Here is a 22,942-nt window from a genome sequence, read left to right as displayed (position 1 = left end):
TTATTGTTCAAAGTTTGACATAAACGTTAGTCGTTTACGTTTGTATTTTTTATTTCTTGAAAGTAACAGAATAATGATTTGCTTGCATCCAAAGTTTATCGTCAATTTAAAGATGTCTTTCTCTATCTCCCTAAAATGTTATCGTCTTTTATTGCAAAAAAATTCTAACGATCTTGAAAATAAATAAAACAGCTGAAAGTGAAAAGGCTTTATTTTTTTTAATGTTTCATTTTTCACAAGATATGAAGAAACATTGTGTGATTATGTAGGTATAAGGGTCGACTTTTAAATAAGACAATCCAATTTTGTTGATTGATTTCCCCTGAAAGTGTTTTCGTAGCGCCTGTCATATCCGCAACCCGTTCTACGACTTGCATAGATAAAATAAAAATTGTATTTTTCAAAATGAAACCTCAATACTTTTACTTATTCTATGATATCACGACTTTATTTTAGTTATTCTATGATTTTACGATTTTACCGCCGTCTACCGAGCGATACCCGAAACTATAAATAGTCTTCTCCATATAATTCGACAACCACTTCTACTATATAGTGTATGATTGGTTGCCTCTCCTTAAGGGTAAGACTAAAAATTTATAATCAATTAAATTCAAATTTGATATTTGATAAAACAGCCATCTAATCAAATCAGTAATAAGGAAGTATCCAAAAAACAACACCGTATCATGTATTTTCTTATGGACATACCGAAAATCACATCAGTTTTTGAGCAATGGTTTTCGTAAAAATGCAATTTTCATGACTTTTCTCCTCTTGATTAACCCACCGCTATCTGTTCGTCAAGACACAAATTTTACGAATTATTGTACATGGTGTTTCTATATACGACCGACAACGCTCTAACAAAGAGAGATCTCAATAAATGATTCATTTTGATATAAGAATACGAACGAGATATAGGGTGTTCATAATTTTAAATCATATATTTGCCATAAATCAAAAACGCCTTTAAATTTTTTTTTCAAATGTCGTGACATATATGCTCCTTTATAAAGTAGTATTTTGACATGAGTAAACTTTGAGAAAATTTTACCAGCGGCGCGCTGTCAGGGTAAGTTGTCACTTTTATCCCCCTATTTCTTACGCCACTGGAGCAAATTCTTTTTTTAATTTTGATTAAAATTGCTTCAATATTCTTAGTTAAAAAACTAATACGCTTTTATGGAGCTAAAATGAACGGTGTTGTAGACATTTGCGTCTAAACAAAACTCTGCAAGTAAGTAATTTACTAATTAATTAATTATTCATTTAATTTCGAATAATGATTAAACGTAAGTAGTTCAAAACAAAAACTATTAATAATCTCAATTTCAAACAAAAATGTATTACAATAATAACAAAATTGGCAATGACAACTAACCCTGACAACGCGCCACTGGTTGAATTTTTCCAATTTTTGTTTATGTCAAAATATTATTTTATTAAGGAGCATATTGATCTCCAAATTTGAAAAAAAAATTTAAAGGCGTTCTTGATTTATGGCAAATTTTTTAATTAAAACACCCTATATTTCAGCAACTATATTTCTATATCAAAATGAATCATTTATTGAGATCTCTCTGTGGTAGAGTATTGTCTATAGAATATAGAAACACCCTGTATAAGTAATTAATAACTCATCCTGTTAGTTACTTTAAAAAAAAACAGTGAAAGCAATTAAATAATATCATGCATATTGTTAATAAAATTTTCTGAATAATGGTTAAACTATTTAATCAAATAGTTGGATAATAACAGTCACGTTTAGAGCAAAGCTTTCATTCTTTAAAAACGAATAAAACAATCATCACCTGAATGTCATTTCGATAGTAAGTTACGAGTTTCAACAATTTTTTGTGTTACGAAAAAAAAATATTATATAAAATGGTGATTAGGTCAGTTTCGATTGCTGTAAAAGAAATTCCAATTCTAAAAAATGGTGAGTAGCTTTTTAGTTTTTCATATTGTATGTACATATTGAATGTGAATATTTTTTGGTTTCCTGGAAATTTATCGTAATAGCAAATCATCTTTCACGCATGAGAAAGCGACTATTATCAATTTTCTAAAAACTTGACAATGATATTTTTTTAACGAAACAAAATTACACTAATTTTCTAATTTACCTATACTAGTTAATCTTTCTACATTTTTTTCATGTTTCGTTGCGTAACATTGATCAGTATTTTCCGTGTATACAGAGAGTCTATAATTTGGATTGAATTCGAATGCTATTAACACAAGGTGATCATTTTTTTACATTCAAGTCTTCTTTTGACTGTCCAGCTATTCACAACCACTCCTCGCTTTTTTCTGAGCTCTTGTCGGACCAGTGAGGTCCCGATGTCTCAGCGATGCGCTGACAATGAATCGCTCATCTCTCTCGAATGTGCACATTTTTCTTACGGAATCGCGGCTTCGATTAAAGTTACCAGTACCTTGGTAACAACGCTAAACTATGGAAACAGCAGACTGACTCATGTTCAGTGCACTCGCTACTTCTTGCTGACTCTGGCCTTGTCGCAATAGAATTATAGCTTGGGCAGCTTCATCAATATTGTTCTGTTCATTTTCAGATATATTCTTATTTGGTAATCACTTGGGAAAACAGGACGTTTTTGCCTTCTTTTTTCCTATTCCCACTATCATTTTGTATATACAGGTTGTCTCGCCTAAGAGACGAAATATATTTTACCTACTACCAATATGTAATATCAAACATTACGATACTAATATGAATACAATTGAAGAATTGTAGTTTTCAATTTTAGTTGAATTTTTTGTAGAAACGATTTCTCCTCCCATTATTTTAGTAGCTATATTTTTGTTGTTTTCTAAGGATGTTTCTATATATCCTTCAGCGACACTACTGGATTTCCATCCAGAATGTCTCTTCAAAATGTGCATATCAATACCAGCATCAGTAAGTAGAGATGCTGTTGACCTTCTAAAACCGTGACCTGTATATTGTGATGGATTTGGTAGCTCCAGAAACGTTGCTGTTTCTTTTGGAATGCGCCCAAAAGCATTGATACCAATTGGTTGGGAAAAACATTTTCCACTTTTATATAAAATAAAAAACCGGTCATGGACTATATTTTGAGGTCGAAGTCGTTATTCAAGCAGTCAAAACCAGCGATGTTTCCTCTAGTAATAGCAAATTCTCTTTGAATTTTAGTTTTAGTATTCAGTATTTTGATCGTTATGAACGTTACTTCGTCAACTACATCACCAATTTTTAACTTCATCAATTCTTCTCTTCGGCAGGCGCCAAACACACCCACGATTAAGGAAACCTATAAAAATAATATGCTACATGGAAATGTCACCATATTTATCTATAATCTTACCTTCATCATCAAGAATTGATCATCATAGCTGTGAATATTTACTTATGTCCACATTTTTCTTCACAGATATCATTGTTCTCGGCATACTATGATGTGTCCATAATGATGATCCCTTTTCATTTTCAGCTTTCCCAGCAAAAAAATCTAATAACATTTTCTCCGATATATCACGGACTTTTTTTGAACTGCACCAATCTTCGAATCGCTTATATTCTATTTCGTATCTATTACGGGATTTAGCGGGTACCAGGGTTTGTATTACGTTATTTGCAGCAAGTTCTATATCAGAATCCACACTTTCATAGTCGGAACTAGTTCGCAAAATAAATCAACAATCAACGCTTTCTTGTTACATGATTCTGATATTATTAATTTCAGGAATATTGACTAATTTTGAGTAAATAATTTGCAATATTGGTAGTAGGTGAAATAATGAACTATATTCGTATCGTAAATTCATTTTACAATATTCAATGGACAAATTTCCAATCTCATTTCGTAATATGAATCTTTACGACACTTATATCGTAAATATCTATTTTTATGTAAAAAGCAAGAACAAGATTGTAAACCTTTTTACATTCGAGTAATTCGAGTGTATGAATATTTATCTTGAACTTCTGTAGGTTATAGTGTCTTGATAACTGATTCCACAGGCTTGCACTTCCTCAAAGAAAACAGGATAAATTGACGTTCTGAGCATCTGCATGTGAACTCGATGCTCATGAGCTAAGTCTGACTGTCGAGTAGATCTTACAAAATCTGCTCTAGGTGGAATTAAGTTGGACAGCTCGGAAGAGCATTTGGTGTGGTAGTATCGGTCAAATATAGTCAGATTGGCGACTTTTCTCCTAGGAACCAAGCTGTCCAAGTTTCTGTACAATTCTAGATCGTCTACAAACTAAATTGCTCTATTCTATGCTTGGGAGCCTAAATCAAAATGAACGAATTTGGACCTTATAGGGGACTAGAAGTTGTTGGGGAGTATATGGCTCCAAGGGCCACTATGCCAGGACATATTACTCCGAACCTCAACACCCAACAAGCGAATTTGCGGTGTGGTGATATTTTATGTCCAGACAAGACCAAATCCTTAGCTGCTGTGCTAGTTTTCTTTGTAAAAACAGTAGCCTTTGCTCTATTAAACTCCATTAGATTGCTTCAACAGTTTTGTTGCCTTTGCTCTTCTTTCTCAATTTCGATGTTATATCTATTTACTTTCATTATAACCTCTAATATTCCAACTTCCAATTCGTATTTTTTACGATTTCTCCATCTAGTTTCCTAGGCTCTATTAGTAATACTTTGAGCATCTCTTTTACTGTGGATAGGTTGCTAGCCCTGTCCACCAACTCTCCTTCTTTCTCCGGGATTGAGATCGACTATAGGGCCCTTGAAGCTACTCAATCTACCTCAGGACACTGCAGGCGGAGTTTGGTTAAATTCTAAGGATATTAATTTCAGAAGGAGTGAAAATATGTAGGAAGTAGCTTTATTTATACTGTTGGGTTTTAAGAATTCGGGCATTATCCGAACATTCAATCCTTATCAAACTTATTCCATTTGCTTGGAAAGCAATAGATTGGATTTTGGGGGCCACGATGAAAGTTCCAGCTCATGCAACCGTGGCAATTATATTTTTTTCTACACTAAATGAACGTGTAGCAATTTTTAGTACTTCAACTAAAAAAACCAGTTTGTTGGATACTGGATACTTTATTTGAACATATTTTGGATGATGATGCAAACAATTGGGATCAAATAACATTACTCGATTCTGTAGGTTGTTTGTTAAGTTTATTTTTCTTCTGAGACTGTTTTTTTAAGGATTTGTAGAATTCGCTAAATTTTTTCATGACAATCTGCTAAACGGTCTGAAATTAGTTTATCCGAAGCATTTTGATTTTGTCCGCTATAAATCAGAATTAAATTTATTGATATATTGAATTAAAATCATCAAATCTAATGAGTTTTCCGAGCATTTGGAGGAACTAGGAGAAGGTTATAAAACAAGTTTTATTATTTTTATCTATTGCTGAGTTTTGTAAAAAAAAAACTAGAAGAATGGATTTTAATTTAAAATAAATCATATTTTTATAGAGGGCTGTTTGTTTTTTGGACGATTTTAAGCGATATTTATGCGAAAATTGAACCCAATGCGGAAAAAAAAACGCCTCCTGTGCGCTCGCGTTTTAATATATTATTACCCCGTAATGCATGCCCAAAGCAAATATCCACGCAACGCCACTGATTAAAACTATCATTTATGGACTTAGTGTTGTTTAAAATTCAAAACTTAAACCAGGAGCGCACGTGCATCGAGCGGACAGGTACATTAGCGCATACTACCTGCGTCGAATCCGAAAGATCGTTCGACGAGCGCACAAGAAAATTTGAGTTCTAGATATAGGGAAACTTACGAACTTTTGAATAATTATTATCTTCAAGACAAAACGAAAAACCATCAGCAACATCTAAGAATGAACAAAACGTGCAAATGTTCAATATTACGTATATAAAATATCGAACATAAATTGATTTTTTCTAATAATTAATGTATTTTTAGTATTAGGTCCAATATAATTAGAAAATTATGTATTTTGATTATGTATTTTGATTTTTCCACAAAAAGGCCTTTTAATTTGAGAATGGTTACGTTAAATTAGGTTAGGTTAGATTAAGTTAGGAAACCATGTCGAAAATCACATTGATGAGAAAGTATTAACTCTTTTAAAATTTTTTCTTCTTTTATTTACGATAATAGACATTTCAAGCTATGTGTGCTGTTTAGAAGTTATAAACAGATTAATTAAGTGAAAAAATAAATATATACCTGATATATTTATTAGTTATATTTATATAATTGTAATTGTAATTAATAATTGTAATTATTTTATTATTTTATTACTCTCGCATTCATAAAAATAGAAAAAAAAATTGTGGAAAACATGAATACACTTTTTAGTTCACTCTGTATATAGACAAAATTCGTTAACTTACTACATACGATATATAATCATTTATTATTTCGTAGTTATTCATATAAAGTCTCATTGCAATTGATTTAATTATGGTTAGTAATACTAAAAATATTTGAAAATCGATTTTTCGTACAATTTGTTTACATAATTTTCAATCTTATCTATTCCTTCTATTTTTAACCGATCAATTAGCTTATTATAACAGTTTTGAAAATAAAAGAAAAGTTTATTGTTAGTTTAGTTCCAAATGTTCGAGAAATTTGTTGATAAATTATTTACATTAAACCAAATTAACATTTTCTATGAGACAGATAAACAATATACTCTATTAAACAAAATTATTGTTATTGTTATCATTAAGTGGGTAATTTAATAAATTTTATTTATTAAATTATTATTTAACAGTGATATCCGTACTCATGGGTGAAGATCTAGATTATTTAATTCATCCTACAAGTTCCAATGTTGATAAAAGTAACGTTAACACATATCGTAAGTTTTTTTAATAATTTCACCGGATTTTTTTCCAAAAACAATATTTTTTCATACTTACAAATTTCAAATTTTAGATTATATTTAGTATTAACATTTCAAAAACGTATTTAAAGCGGGCTTAGCACCAACACTAACAAAGCATACGAGGGTGCTCCCGGAAATACCATAAAGAAAACACAAAAATGATTATTTTTAGTTCGATACACTTTTTATAATAAGAATCGTTAAGTTCCTCAAAATAACTGACATCACCTCTTCATTGTTGGATAATCGAGCCATTTTTTTCAAAGAAATAATCCGAATGAGCTGAATCTGGCGAATTGAGGTATCAATTCAAACTTTAATTCAATTATTTTGGTCATTGCGTAAGGGTTGTGTGACCTGGTGAATTATCTTGATGAAACAACAGTTTTTTCTTCCCTCAAACGCTACAATAAGTTTGCATAATACTCGTCGTTTATAGTTTTTCCTTTTTCAAGATAGTCAATGAAAATTATCCCACGCGTAACCCACGTCATGACCTTGCCTGTAGATGAAACGTTCTTTGCCTTCTTTGGAGCCGGTTATCCCTTTTCAGTCCATTGTTTCGATGGTTCTTTTGTGTCTGATGTGAAGTGATGGACGCAAAAATTTGGTTTTATTTCTGTGAAACATCTTCACGACGCTGGTTTTGTTCCATTCTGAGTAAACGCAGCACCCATCTTGCGCACAGCTTTCTCATTTCCAAATTTTCAGTTAATACTCACCCAGAGTAGAATCTAGTTCAACTTTTATATTACTTAGGCCAAAGCCCTCCAAATAAATGTATTGAATCAGATAGCAATGATCAATTTTTTCCATGTTTACACTGAAAACGTTCACTTTTAATGGCCGCCAAACAAATACTAAACAACGTGGCGTCTTCAAGCAACTACCGCCATCTCTATATCAGGCCAGGTACTTCTGATATCATACTAGTATTTCATCTATTCTTATTTGAAGGAAGTCTCAAAAAATTCCGCCCACAAAAATGATATAACGGGACGAGTTTTAAAGAAGCGCTAGTATGCCAATTCTTTCAACAAAAGTAGTAAACGAATAATGAAACAACAACGTCTCCTTTGTTTAGCCTTCTTTTTGGTAATGAGGTGATTTTTATTTAATTCTAATTTAACCATTAGGTGTAATACCAAACTTGGAAATCTCATTTGATACAAAAGTGAAGTTCCTTCACGAATTTTCGTGATGGCAGTTAGTACATCCACTAGGTGCCGCAAATCCTTTGAAAATCGTTGAAAAACCGATAATTTTTGCCGAATGCTACGCTATACAAAAATTTATAAGAGACGTAAACCCGGCTTTAGAAGCGTTCACATTTTTCCAACGAATTCGTCCCATTATTTATCTTAAATAAAAAATCTAGTACCGACCATTGACAGGGTTCACAATATTGTATTTAATGCATCTACTAATGATTTTGATTTGTTTTTATTATCCCTTAAACAACCACTCACGTTCGCTGCTGAAAATAGGCCTCCCATAATATTTGCCACTGTACACGGATCCTAGAAACCGCCATCTTCTTAATATCGTCAGATCACCATCTCAGTGATCATCCTCTACATCTTAAGGCATCTTCTCTCGGTATCCGCTCAGTTCCATTCTTCGTTCTATTACCTGGATTTTCTTTATGAAAGATTTTGTTAATGTTACAGTTTCAGCATCGTATGCTTCGAATCTGGTGACCTGATTAAGCTTACCAAAGGCAGCTCAAGTTGAACCTATCGTTTTGCTTATTTCATGGGTCTAGTTATTTCTGTCAATGAGAATTTCGAGTCCCAGAAGAGCTTACTTGCTTAATTCTGTCACTTTCTATACTTAGTGTTTCACTTGACACCAATTTTGTTATGTATTCAATCATCAATTATAATTCTGACTGATTGTTGTCGGCGAATCTGAGATGCTTAATTTTTTCGCCGACTATATCAATTTGTTATAAAATTTAAAATGCAGCCAAACATTCTTTAACAAATCAAAAATATAGTTTCAAAATTGGCAAAACTAAGGAACTATCGGCTGGAGCACGTCCACAAATCGCAAGTCTTCATCGTCTAAGCAAAAGTGGACTACATCTTCAAAAAATCCACTAGGAGCTATAAAGATAATCACGGCGGCCTTGAAAAACTAACACCACATAAACTAAACGTATTATATTGATAAGTAAACGTGGCCGAGGACTCACTGGCCCAGAGATAGCAGCTCAAATCAATGAGTCTGCCTTCGACTATTTCTACAGTGAAAAAGAGATTGAGAGAAGCTGGTCGTCTTGGAAGGGTGGCAGTAAGTAACCCCTTTAAGGACGTCAGAATAAAATTAAGAGGTTGTAGTGAGCTAAAGAATATACAAAGAGTTTTATGAAGTGTTGAGTCAAAGTTTGAGATTTTTGTGTCTAAGACAAGAGAAGTCAAGCGCAGGTCAAAGAAAGAACGGACGTTAGATCCATGAGTAAAAAACGACGGAGGATTGGTGAATATTTTGGGGTGTTTTGAAGAAAGAAAAGAAAAGGTTATGAAAAAATATTGAAGGAAAATCTAGTACGAGTAATCAGCATAACGATCCCAAGCATTCTTCGAAAATGCGCCAAGATTATTTGAAAGAATGTACTGGAAGTAATTATTTGGCCCTCTTAGTCACCCGACCTTAACCTGATTGAGTTATTGTGGAACAATTGGACAGAGAAGTCAGAAGGTAGCGTCTTTTTTTACTTTACATATTTGGAATATCCTGAAAAAGGATTGGAACCAAATAAGATATGTCAATAAAACCAAAAGGAGGTTTACATCGATATATTAAAAATTTAAACAATTACAGACTGAAGTATTTTTGCTATATTTTTATCTATATATATTCTTTAAAATATAGATATCACAATCGATCGTATTTTTTTTTATTTGTTGTGTATCACTCAAACTATAGTGTGGGCAAAAACTTTTGACCGGTAGTGTATATTCCAACATAGTAATAAACAACTCCGCTGAAATTTTTCCGTACTCCTCGTTCTATATTAAAGTAGGTTGTATTTTCGTGAAGTCTCATACACACTTTTGTCTATTCTACAGTCGGTCAAAGCTGTAAGAATTTTGTATAAATGCCTTTTCATAATCTACAATGAGGGGATTATTACATTCTACGTTACTCTTTATGAGCATTTTGATAATTTGGTATCTAAACCTAGCTTGTTCTTGGGGCTGATTCAATTTAAACCTGTTCGATAATAAGTTTAAACAACTTATATGAACATTGATTTGAATTCTATGTGTTTTTAATGATAATTTCAAAGCGCGAAAATTTATTATAATAAATTTATTCTTTTTTAGCACAACCTTTTCTTGGAATTCGACATGTTCAGGTGATGTTCTACTTCCTACTCATGACGTACACTTATTGCATGAGAACAGTTTTGTCCTTAGCAATTGTTGCTATGAACGATAGATCAGTTACTATTAATCCCAACGTAGAAGTAAGTACCGCATTTCTTTTCACTTTAAGTTCAAATATAAGATAGACAGAATAGACAAGAACTTCACTCACTCACTAGGAAGAACAACCGAATACATCCCGACCACCTACAAGATGGTATGAAAGCTGGTCTTCATCATCCCAGCTGCAGCTAGTCAACCATTGATGCAAACACAGGATTAGGTCCTAACGTACGATGAAGAAGAAGAAGTAGAATAGACAAGAACTTCACTCACTCACTAGGAAGAACAACCCAACCACCTAAAAGATGGTATGAAAGCTGGTATTCATCATCCCAGCTGCAACTAGGCAACCAATGATGCAAACACAGGACTAGGACCTAACGTACGACGAAGAAAAAGAAGAAGAAGAATAGACTAGAACTTCACTCACTCACTAGGAAGAAAAACCGAATACATCCCGACCACCTAAAAGATGGTATGAAAGCTGGTCTTCATCATTCCAGCTGCAGCTAGGCAACCAATGATGCAAACACAGGACTAGAACCTAATGTACGATGAAGATAAAGAAGAAGAAGGAGAATAGACACGAAATTCACTCACTCACTAGGAAGAAAAACCGAATACATCCCGACCACCTAAAAGATGGTATGAAAGCTGGTATTCATCATCCCAGCTGCAACTAGGCAACCAATGATGCAAACACAGGACTAGGACCTAACGTACGACGAAGAAAAAGAAGAAGAAGAATAGACTAGAACTTCACTCACTCACTAGGAAGAAAAACCGAATACATCCCGACCACCTAAAAGATGGTATGAAAGCTGGTCTTCATCATTCCAGCTGCAGCTAGGCAACCAATGATGCAAACACAGGACTAGAACCTAATGTACGATGAAGATAAAGAAGAAGAAGGAGAATAGACACGAAATTCACTCACTCACTAGGAAGAAAAACCGAATACATCCCGACCACCTAAAAGATGGTATGAAAGCTGGTATTCATCATCCCAGCTGCAGCTAGGCAACCAATGATGCAAACACTGGACTAGGACCTAACGTACGACGAAGAAAAAGAAGAATAGACAAGAACTTCACTTACTTACTAGGAAGAACAACCCAACCACCTAAAAGATGGTATGAAAGCTGGTATTCATCATCCCAGCTGCAACTAGGCAACCAATGATGCAAACACAGGACTAGGACCTAACGTACGACGAAGAAAAAGAAGAAGAAGAATAGACTAGAACTTCACTTACTTACTAGGAAGAACAACCCAACCACCTAAAAGATGGTATGAAAGCTGGTCTTCATCATTCCAGCTGCAGAACTAAGTCCTATCGTACGATGAAGAATAGACAAGAGCTTTACTTGGGACTACAACCAAAACAATCATAAGGCCTATTATGATATTCCGTTAATTAGAATGATGGAAATGTTTGAAGAAATAAACAAACAAAAATAATACCACGAAAATGCAGACAATAGCAGCACTGGGAATCACGGGAGGCATGAGAAGCCTATAGAATTATTCATAAGAAGTATAGCCTCATTAGATGCTCTCTGGTTGAGAGAGTGTAACCCTTGAAGGCAAAAGAATTAAGGATAATACAACTATCCTGCAGAAAATGGGTAAAATATAATAGAGGATCTATTAGCTCAGAAGATATGATCATAGAAACGGATTTTAATAATAGGATTGTCACAGATGGATCAGTAACGAAAAATGTAACAGTTGCTGGTGTGTTTTCCAAAGAACTGAACATCCAAAAGTCGTACAGATAAAAAACTGGATGTAATATCCTTCAAGCCAAAATTTGCGCAATAGATACGACTGCCAGACTGTGAAGAATCAAATAGAAACCTCACATCTACTTAAATACGAGGCTTGTGCATATAGTAACGTTCCTAACGATTTTTCATCGTGAACAACAGTGAATAATACATGTTTGGCAAGCTCAGACTTCCCCTTTATTTTTCGACTTGATCTCCGTTTAGATCAATGCATTTTGGCATGCAGTTTACCATCTCCTTTCAGCTCTTCGTCGATGAAATGCGTCCCTCCCAAGATGGTAATCACTGAAGGCTAAGTCTGGGCTGTAAGACAGTATTCCATCCAAATCTGTACGTCCGTATTTGAATTATCCACACCATGTTGCACTCATACACTTTTCCCCATACACCTCACACACTTGGAAATGAATGTCCATCGGAGGAGCTCCATCTTTCACGGCTACCAAGACGAGAATAAACTTTGTAGACAGGGAGAACCAGAAGAAAGTGGGACGAGCTACACCCCAGTCTCACTGAAAACCTTATTTTGTGGACAAAGCAATCGTATCAAAAATGATTCAAAAGTGATAATGAACAGTCTCGAGACAATGTCCTGAATTCATGACACTTAATAGGCGTCTCTTGGATACTTGCACTCAATAAAGTGGAAGGGAACTCGAAAAGCAAAGAAGCTTGCAAAAAGTAGGACAAGGAGATAGGATTCCGAAGAGAAAGAGAGGTGTAAATGGAATTATTAAATGTTGGTATTAAGATAAGAATGCAGTCAAACAGAAATGATTGGACCATTTCCAGAATAATTTGGACATGTTGGAACAAAAGTCTAGAAATGGTGACTGACAGCTGACTATTAGAATTACTAAGAGTGTAACGGAGAAGAAGAGATGGTGGAGCAACTGCTATGCTGATGGGGTCAAATACTGGGAAACGACACAGTAGATTGTCTTGAAGAAATAGTAGAATTCGAATAGGATGGAAAATGTTAATAAAGGGAAAAAATGGAAGAGTGATTATGTAGTACACTAAATTTATAAATTTTATAATATACAAGGTAACACAAAGGCACTCAGGCGTTAGAGGGAATCCAAGTTATTTTGCAATTATTGAAATGAGTTGTAAGAACTTTCTTTTAACATTTTTTAGACATATAACTGGACCAACCAAAGCGTCATCTTATCGGCTTTCTATTGGGGTTACGTGGTACTCCAAATCCCCATTGCGCAGTCGGCAAAAAAGTTTGGTGTAAAATGGATATTGGTGGTGTGCGTTTTAGTAGATTCCGGTTCTTGTATGGCGATACCAACAATGGCAAATATTTTTGGTTCGGGAGGTGTAATGGCGTGCAGAGTTCTTCAAGGTTTAGCTCAAGGAGGAATAGCACCTCTAACTCACACTCTATTGGGATGTTGGGCACCACCATCAGAGAGATCTGTTTTAGGCACCATCACCTATGCAGGTAAATTCGCCATTTTAATAACAAAAGATCTACCTAGTGAAGATGAAAATCTACTTATTTATAAGTGGGAAGTCCTCACCAAAAGCACTTCTTTTTTCAGTCTGTATAATATAACAACCTTCCAGTATCTAATTGTATTTTTTTTAGGTTCAATATTTGGTTTTATCTTATCGTTGCCATTAACTGGTTTAATATGCTCGAGTTGGATAGGATGGCCTGCAGCTTTTTATCTCTTCGGAGCTTTGGGGTTAAAATGGGTAGTACTGTGGTTATTATTTGGTGCTAATAAACCAAGTGAACACAAGACAATCACTACGGCAGAAAAAGACTATATTCAGCACAGCTTAGGATACGATGAACATATGGTTTGTTTATTACATTTAATAGCTTCTTCAAATTATTCAAAAATTAGTCAGTTATTAAAATTTTCATACGAGTTTCATCGAGTTTCACCCTGAAGAGTAGTCAATAATAAAAAACTTTCCCAAAAGAAAAATCGATCAATAAACGTGGAGGGTAGAGTAAGAAACCTATGTGGACAATTCTCTATCTCGTGCGCGTGTTTTTGAGTAGCCGAGAGAGCACTTGAGATTGCCAGCGCCCAGGTCGCCCTGCGACTGTTTCAATTCCGGAAACAGCGACCAAAATCAACCAAATTGTACTACAGATCGTCGAATGAGCATCCGGATTATTGCCGAGGCTGTAAACGCCGATAAAGAAACGGTTACAAAAATTTTACACCAGCAATTACACATGACAAAAGTTGGTGCCAAAAAAACTGACTCCTGACCAAAAGCTCTTGCGTCAACAGGTCTGCTGAGATTTCCTTGAAAGGTTAGAAAAAGATCTCCTTTGAAAACGACTCGATTTGAGTCGATGGAAGCGGTAAAGCAAAAACGGCAGAGCTCCTAAAGACGCTCACCAAAGAAGACTTCCAGAACTGCTTCGATCAATGAAAAATGTATGGAAAGGTTTTTGGCGAGGGGAGGGGAGTATATTGAAGGGAAGCATTCGAATGTAGAATAATTTTTATAATAAAACCTTTTTTCGTAACTAGTCTTGTTATTTAATAGCCAGATTAGTAAAGCTTTTTGAGTGCGGTTTTTCCTTGTTTTTATTCAAGGTATACACAACGTTAAAAAATATCGGTCGTTGTAGCTTAGCGAAAACAGGTCTTCAAAGCGTGGGAAACGACTGACATCACTGTCTCTTCTTTGTTGTTCTGAAATGGTCATAAAATGACAGATGGGTTCTTCGTTTAGTTCAAATTTCCGACATATTTTCTGAGTATGCTCTCCAATATGTCAATTACAGACAGAACAACTCAGATTTCTATATATTAAATATAAGACTGGGACTTATCTATAGAAATCCGGGATGGTTGCAGCCCTCAACTAAATTCCCAATTGATGGAGTTGAGTTTGTTTTTGATGTACCGGTTGAGTCCTTTATATGGTTGATCTACAACCTGGCAGCTGTAGAGCTGCGGAAGAAAAAAATAAAATAATAAAGGGAACGGATATTACTAGAAAAGGAACGAGTAGGTAGAATAGATTTGAATAAAAAAGAGATCCGACATATAAAAAAAACTGAATTTATATTTTTTTAAAAGATAACCAAACGAGAAGGATAGAATGAAATAATCAAATATAGATTTTTGTGATTGTAACCGAGTAAGAGACTACATTTTCTTCACGACAAGAAAATATGAATAGATTATCACATTAGCTAAAGGTTAACAAGATACTTATTGTATTTATTTTCAATTTGTAGGTTTACAAAACACCATGGAAGAAAATATTAACTTCTCCGCCTTTTTGGGCTGTAACTTTAGCGTTTGTTGGAGCGAACTGGAATAGTTCTGTAATATCAACTGAAACTCCGACGTATTTGTATAAAATTTTGGAATTTGACATAAAATCGGTTAGTATTGACCCATAATTTAAAAAAAAAATCAAAGGATGATGATGAAAATGGATATTTTCATCTTCTGTTTTAGAACAGTTTATTATCAGCTGCACCTTACGTTGCAATGGGTCTGTGTTCCGTAATTTTTAGCCCAACTTGCGACTGGCTGATTAACAAGAATATTGTTAGAAGAGGACACGCCAGGAAAATATTCAATAGTATAGGTATGTAGTTGAATTTCATTGTTTTGTTACAAAAAGGCGTACTGAACACACTGTTTACACTACCACTACACCCACACTCATAATTACACCGTGTAACGCGCGTTTCGATAACAAAGTTATCGTCTTCAGGGACTGAAGGTAAACTGAAATCTAATGTCTTCACTTACCTGTTTTGTCATAAATTTTCCCACCAATAAACCTTCTCCCGCGAAAATAAAATCCAGCGGGAAAAAACTCCTTGGCGGGAATCCAGAAATTCCAGCTTAGAACAAGATCATTTTCCAAAACGTCAAATCAAATCAATCTACCAAGAAAGGAGAGAAAATCATTTTTGTTCATATAATAAATCATTGCAGCCCTTGCAAGATCAAATACAGGATGATTCATCCAAATACTAAAGGGTGAGCTATCAATTTCTGCACTTTTGGAATTGTATTCAAAGAAATGTTTATTAATATCATTGAAATATATATAATCTAGTCCCTTTTCACCTTATGTGGGTATTAATTTTACTATTTAACTGATTCCTTATAAAAATTGTCCAGTCTTTTCTATACTGCGACAAATTTTCCACTTCAGTCCATAACGTTACTTAATTATTCCTAGTCATCCTTTGTTCCTTTCACATGGCATTTCACTTTACCAAATTTTCTTAACGGGCACTGAGCTATCCATCTTTGCAGATGGCACAACCATCCTAGTGACTATATGACTTGTATGGAATCAACCTTTAGATCTTCTCTTATATGCAAGTCTATCATTCCTTATTAATCATTTCGCTTTACTAAAGTATTTTATCTCTGCTGCTTCAATAACCTCTAAAATGCTATGTACAATGAACAATTTCATTTTGGTTTCCTTTTTCAACTCTAAATACTTCTTCTAGCATGATCCCTAGGTATTGAAAGCTACTAACTTGTTCTATAAGTCACTCTCAGCCCTGATTTCAATTCTATCTTGTACATTTGTGTATATTTACCACGACCATAGCTTTGGTTTTCTCGTTGTTCATTTCCATTCCTTTTTCTGTCAATATTTGGTTTTGTTTTCTGCTATGATCCTTATTTCATCTGCATTTTACTTGTCGATACCCAATATCCCTTCTAGCACTCTTCCTCTGATTTTGCTCATTATCTTATTTCTCATTTCTTGTTTGTAGGTTCTTTATCCTTCGTAGGACTTTATCGAAAACTTTTCACATATCTACAGTCCTTCCTGTTTTCGTTTGTGTACACTGGTGGTATCAAACCCAGTTTCCAATATTTTCTTCTATCCATACTCTATTGAAAATTCCTAACAGCAACTAGGTCGATTTTTCTCCCATGTTCTTTATCATCTCTGCGACGGGAACAGATGGAAATTACTAGAAAAGGAACGAGTAGGTAGAATAGATTTGAGTAAAAAAGAGATCTGACATATAAAAAAATTGAATTTATATTTTTTTAAAAGATGACCAAACGGGAAAGATAGAATGAAGAAATCGAATATAGATTTTTGTGATTCTAACCGAGTAACAGTCTACATTTTCTTTACGATAAGAAAATATGAATATACTATTAAATTCGCTAAAGGTTAACAAGATCAGCGTTGTGAACAGCCAAAATCTGCGCCAACTAGTGATATCTTCAAAAAATTTCATCAAATGGTTTTATACGATGGTCAGATTAAGGTTAGATAGATGGAAGAGGCTATCAAAAGAGCGCATTTGCTAAATGCGAATTGAAGGATTATGCGTAAGCTATCTGCAAACTAGATGCCGTGTTTGGTCAATGTGGTAGATTCGAAGGAACCTTTAACAAGCCTTATTGACGTAGTTTAAGCAAAATGAATGAGATACATAACTGTAGATAGAACCATCCACCAAAACATGAAACAAGAAAAACAGTCGATTGCATAGGGAGAATTTGCTTCGCCAAAGGCAAAGATGGTTGGATGGATAGGAAAGTTATAGGATAGTCTATTTCTAGTTTCTTAGCCTTAAACATTTAGTTACAGGAGAGGGATTTTCATCAGACGAAAACGTTACCGTGTATTTTGAAGAGACTTGGAAGGAGATTGTTAAAACATTAAAATAATAATGAAAAAAAGTGTTCTCATTTCATTCCTAGTGAGATATCCAATTTTTTTCAATTTTATATATTTATGAACCAAGGGGATCCTCAGAACGGATTTTTTATCGATCATCTTTTCGATTATTATCGATTATCTTTTCGATTATTATCGATCATCTTTTCGATTATTATCGATAATTACCTCTACCTTGAACCTACTTGATTAGAAAACGTGTTTCTGTGATCGATGACGATGCCGTGAACGTAAAAAGTTTATTTAATATTTTCCCGTATATACCAACTTGCCAGATCAGTTCTCACCTTATCATTAACGTATCCTTCAAATTTTTCAAAAGGGACGATACGAAAATGGGTTGTCAAATATACATTGTGTTCATCGATATTTTTTATTATAATAAATCGATTATTGGGGAACGATAATCGATACGCAAATATTAACGCAAATTGTTTGATGGTTGAGAAAGAAATCAAATAAAAAGTTTCTAGCAGGGGCGTTTGACGACATTTGACGAGCGCTGATCGCGCAGACGACGTTACGTTCCAGAGCATGCGCAAAGCGAGCAAGGAGGATTTACCAGTTTGTCATGTCTTAATAACCTACTAAATATTATTATTTTTTCCTCAATTTATGTGTGAAGCGAGATTCATTTATGATAATTTTATTTATTTTATTTTATTTTTGTAATCAGTTTTATACTTTCAGAACCAAAAATAAAATATTTCGAGAGAACATCTCATTAATTTATTTATCCAAAAAAATTTATATTTAAATAAAAAAAGGAGTAACTTCCTTTATAATAGGACCTTTGTTAGAGAACCCTTATATTAAAAAACCAATAATGAAATATTCTGAAGTTATTATTTAAAAATATGATAAGCATAGAACACGATCATTTTTCAGGTACTCTATTACCGGCTATTTGTTTAAGTTTACTGGGTTTCATTCCGAAAGGGCACGCAAAATGGTCGCTGGCTATATTAATTTTTAACGGTGGTGTTACTGCCGGAGGATTTTGTGGATTTCAAGTTAATCACGTGGATCTGTCTCCAAATCATTCGGGCATTTTAATGGGGATTACCAATAGCTGGACGAGTGTATTTGCAATAATGTCTCCACTTATTGTACAATTCATCGTTACTGAACAAGTAAGTTGTTTCATACCCTTAATGTTACATCTTAAGATGGTATACTTAGATTATTCTTTTGTTTTCTTCTTTCTTTTCGCGGAAGATATCGGAGAAATGTTAAACTTGTATTTTTTATTGAACAAATTGGACAAGCCAGGCAATGTCTACTTCATACTCTTAAAGGATTTGATCATATCTCTGCGTCGGTTCTTCATCCGAGATTGGTACAACTGTTTTAGATGTTCGTGATCATACGAGGGGGTTACCCAAAAGTAACCGGAATAACATTGCCATGAGTAGAGCTTTTGTAGTACTGATTTCTGCCGCTAGGGCAACTCGTCGCCAGTTCAGTGCCGCGCGGATTGTTGACCTGCCACGTTCTGTTCGTCACTAGTGACCGTTTTTGGTAGTGCTATTTCACTCATGCTTCGTTTTTTTATGATAGCAAATTTAAGTGAACAGCGTGCCGCTGTGAAATTTTGTTTTCTACTCGGTAAAAACGCTGCTGAAACTATTTCAATGTTGAAAACTGCTTATGAAGATGATGCTATGGGGAAAACTCAAGTGTATGAGTGGTATTCTCGATTTAAAAATGGCGACATGTCGATTGATAACAAATCTCGCTCTGGACATCCATCAACTGCCCAAATCGATGAAAAGGTTGAAAGAATTCGAGAGCTTGTGCGCACAGACCATCGACAGACAACTGATCAACTGTCTGAAATCAATGGAATATCTTGGAGCTCGGTTCGGCATACAGGTGACTGGTTCTTCCACAATGACGATGCACCTGCACACTCAGCCATCACTGTTGGCCAATTTTTGGTTAAAAATAACTGCCCCACGCACCTTACTCGATTGACCTGCGACTCCGTGCGACTTTTTCTTATTTCCATGCATGAAAAGGGGCATGAAAGGACGGCGATTTGAATACATTGAGGACATCAAGAAAAAAAGAACGAGACTGAAGCTTGCAGCCATCTCTAAAGATGTTTCGAACAGTAGAAGCACCGCTGGGACAAATGTATTACTTGTAATGGAGAGTATTTTGAAGGGGATAAGGTTGTTTTGTAAATATATAGCATTCAAAAAATAATTTTGGTTATTTTTGGATACTCTCTCGTATAGTTACTTTTAGTCATCAGGTTCTTCAAGAAGTATAGTCTAAAGTACTTCTAAAGCATTTTCTCGTATTGTAATAGTTCAGTGCACTGCTTTCTCCTTAACGGACCAATTACAAACTGTTCCACGACACCTTACAGTCAAGGGTTAGAAACTTGGTCAGGCAAAACTGCCAATGTCTTCAGTGTTGTATTTGTGATATGTTCGATCTCATTTTCTTCTGCTGGAGTGTCTTGTATTCTTAGATCTATCATTTTTTCTCAATTCCTCAATTTTCTCGTCCATTTTAGATATTATATTTTATTTTCAAAGTTAGCAGCAATGTCAATTTTCAAAGAAAAAATATCTTCCTTCTTGATCGAAATATTCTCATGTATATTAGCAGAAATATCATTTTTTATAGTAGAAATCTCTTCCTTCATGCTAGAAATTGTCTCCATAAAGAAATAGTGTCAAAAATGTGAGCAGGCACTTTAACTATAACGATAACATATTAGAACAGGCTTCACGGTCTATATCAGTGGACGAATTTGTATTGTTTTTAATAATTTTTTTCCTCGCTCGTGTCTTAAAACACCTGTACGTTTAATAAAGTATTACGTTTTACATTTATGCCTTAAATGAATAGTTATTATTAAATATTATCATTTTTGGAAACTAATCCGATTTTTCCAGACTAACCAAACGCAATGGAGAACAATCTTCTTAATTTCCGCTTGCGTGAATTTATTCACCGATTTATTCTTCATAATATTCGCGTCTGGAGATATACAGGATTGGAATGAACTTGCGTCAAGCAGAACAGACTGAGTGGTAAAAAAAAAAATTGAAGAAATCGGTCAGGAATGGTCGAGAAGTTCATTTTTGTATTTTTTTGTACATACCTAGGACCATACCCTTTTGCTCATAAGAAAAGAAACCCAAATATGCAAATGGAAAACTCGAAATATGCACAAAAATGACCTCCTTCTAAAATCCACAATTTTGTCCAATTACATTTTTGAAAAATTATGCCTTCCGATTTGCTTGTGACATTTTGAAAAGCTGCTTCATAATTGATTGTTTAAAATATGATTAAAAGTAAAATTTGAAAGTTCCATATTTTTCCCGTGTATGGAAGAAATTTTATTCAATGTCAAATGTTAAAAAAAATGAGTTTTTCGCGATTTTCAGCAAAACGGTGAGTTTTAACATAAAAATACCTCAAACAAAAATTGTAGATCATTAAATTGTCTACAAAAAACATGTTAATACTTTTTTTTCTACGAGCCACCGTTTCTGAGATATAACGATTCAAAAATATATAAATACCTATGTAATAATTTCTAGTTTAAAATTGAATCGAATCGAAGATGAAACACCCTGTACATTGTTTATTTATTTTTGTAATTCTCAAAAAAATAACATCTCGCACCAACCCACCCTTTTTATTAAATATAAATAAATTATACTTACCATTTTAACGTACGCAGAACTGTACACTTTTCCTATATCTACAGAGTGTTTAAAAAAAGTGATCCCGTCTCTAGGATAGATAGAAAACTGAAAAATATTTGGGGCTTGCTCAGTAAAAATTTTACTATACACATTTTGCCGCAACTACTGGCAACAATGTATTGGTTTTGTCTCACTCTCATAGAGGGCGCTAGTTATACGGTTCGTACCAACATAACTTTTTCAATATTAGATTTATTAAGTAAAATTTCTAGTAACATTCAATTTTACAGCAAAAACATACTCTTGAGACAACTCGATACTGTTTTCGGAATATTTTGATTTGAAAATTATAAAGTAAAAACTGATGCTGGTTATTTGATATTTTTGATTCGACGCCCTTTATCTTGAATACGGATGACGATACGAAAAATTTTTACTAAGTAAACCCGAAATATTTTTCAGTTTTCTATTTACGTTGGAGACTTTTTTGAAACACCCTGTATACGTAATTCTTTGTATTGCTTAATCTATACTGACGCCGAACTCACTTCAGGCAAAAATAACTTAATGTCAAACATTTTCTTCGGACCGTTTGAGGTTAGTTTCTTAGAAACTGCAATAAAATTAATTGCTACAAGATTGTTTTTGTCTTGAAATGCCAAAATATGTGATATATGCAGTTTGCATATTTGGGTTACCTTACGCAGTCAAAAAAATTATTTTCACTTCATATTTAGACGAAAACTATGATCCGGGATCAAGTAGATTATAGTTCTTCCAATATCAATTGCAGATTATGCGACGCCACTGCTTATCGCAGACTATCTAGCAGGTATATTTCAAAGAAATAATGTACATACGCCTTCCGACAGCTCCCACCAATATAAATGCGTTTACGTTTCCACGTTTTCATAGGTAAACAGTGGAGTTCACGTGGACTGACGGTTCGTTATATGTTTACCGAATTTTATATGGAGAGTAAACATTATTTTTCATTTGTTAATTTGGTATATGTGCATATTTATGAAATATTTATCATTCCTCGCATAACTGTCTTCTGTAATTGATTTTGAAAGAAATATACCTACATCTGATTGCGGATTCTAACCCAGACCAAGTTTTTTATTTCCATTTCGCTGGAAATTTCAAATTTAAAACATATAAAAATCTATTATTTTTATTACTTCAATTTTGTTCAGTTAATTTATAACTTTATAGTTTTTATGTGTTTATATACTTTCACACAATTATGTAATAAATGTTTAATTATTGTTACTGAGTGTTGAATTTATATTTAAAACTATAAAATTTGGTTATTTGCTCGTGAGATAGACAACCAACAATACGTTCTAAATCAATTTTTTTTATATTCGCGTTTGGCAGAGACTTTACCTTTAATTGTCGAACAAGCTGGAAACTCTTAAATCAGAATCAATCAGTAGATTTCGCACCTTAATTAAGAAAACTTTTATATATAAAAAACTATTTGGCATTTTATTAATTACCAACCAATTTCAA

General features: G+C 34.0%; 1 protein-coding gene across 2 annotated transcripts; it reads left to right on the top strand.

The window, feature by feature from the left end:
- Positions 1-1,805: 1,805 nt before the first annotated feature.
- LOC130445671 (putative inorganic phosphate cotransporter) lies at positions 1,806-22,699 on the top strand. 2 transcript variants are annotated; one of them, XM_056781437.1, is made up of 8 exons: positions 1,806-1,942; positions 10,186-10,328; positions 13,221-13,533; positions 13,681-13,898; positions 15,307-15,456; positions 15,533-15,665; positions 18,639-18,883; positions 20,663-22,699. In XM_056781437.1, the coding sequence occupies exons 1-8, from the start codon at positions 1,888-1,890 to the stop codon at positions 20,795-20,797; spliced, it is 1,392 nt and encodes a 463-aa protein (XP_056637415.1). In that variant the 5' UTR covers positions 1,806-1,887; the 3' UTR covers positions 20,798-22,699. The 2 variants fall into 2 exon arrangements, with proteins under 2 accessions (XP_056637415.1, XP_056637414.1); XM_056781436.1 differs by lacking the exon at positions 1,806-1,942 and adding an exon at positions 6,569-6,826.
- Positions 22,700-22,942: the final 243 nt, after the last annotated feature.

The sequence above is a fragment of the Diorhabda sublineata genome, chromosome 6 (assembly GCF_026230105.1).
Source record: "Diorhabda sublineata isolate icDioSubl1.1 chromosome 6, icDioSubl1.1, whole genome shotgun sequence".
Taxonomy (NCBI): domain Eukaryota; kingdom Metazoa; phylum Arthropoda; class Insecta; order Coleoptera; family Chrysomelidae; genus Diorhabda; species Diorhabda sublineata.
Note: the sequence above shows the minus strand (reverse complement) of the source record. Positions and strands in the feature narration are given on the sequence as shown.

Bases quoted from the DNA above. Each gene is read 5' to 3' on its own strand.
- LOC130445671 (XM_056781436.1), top strand. From the start codon at position 6,754: ATGGGTGAAGATCTAGATTATTTAATTCATCCTACAAGTTCCAATGTT. The intron at 15,457-15,532 runs GTTAGTATTGAC...CTTCTGTTTTAG, and splicing joins TGGAATTTGACATAAAATCG to AACAGTTTATTATCAGCTGC. The intron at 18,884-20,662 runs GTAAGTTGTTTC...CGATTTTTCCAG, and splicing joins AATTCATCGTTACTGAACAA to ACTAACCAAACGCAATGGAG.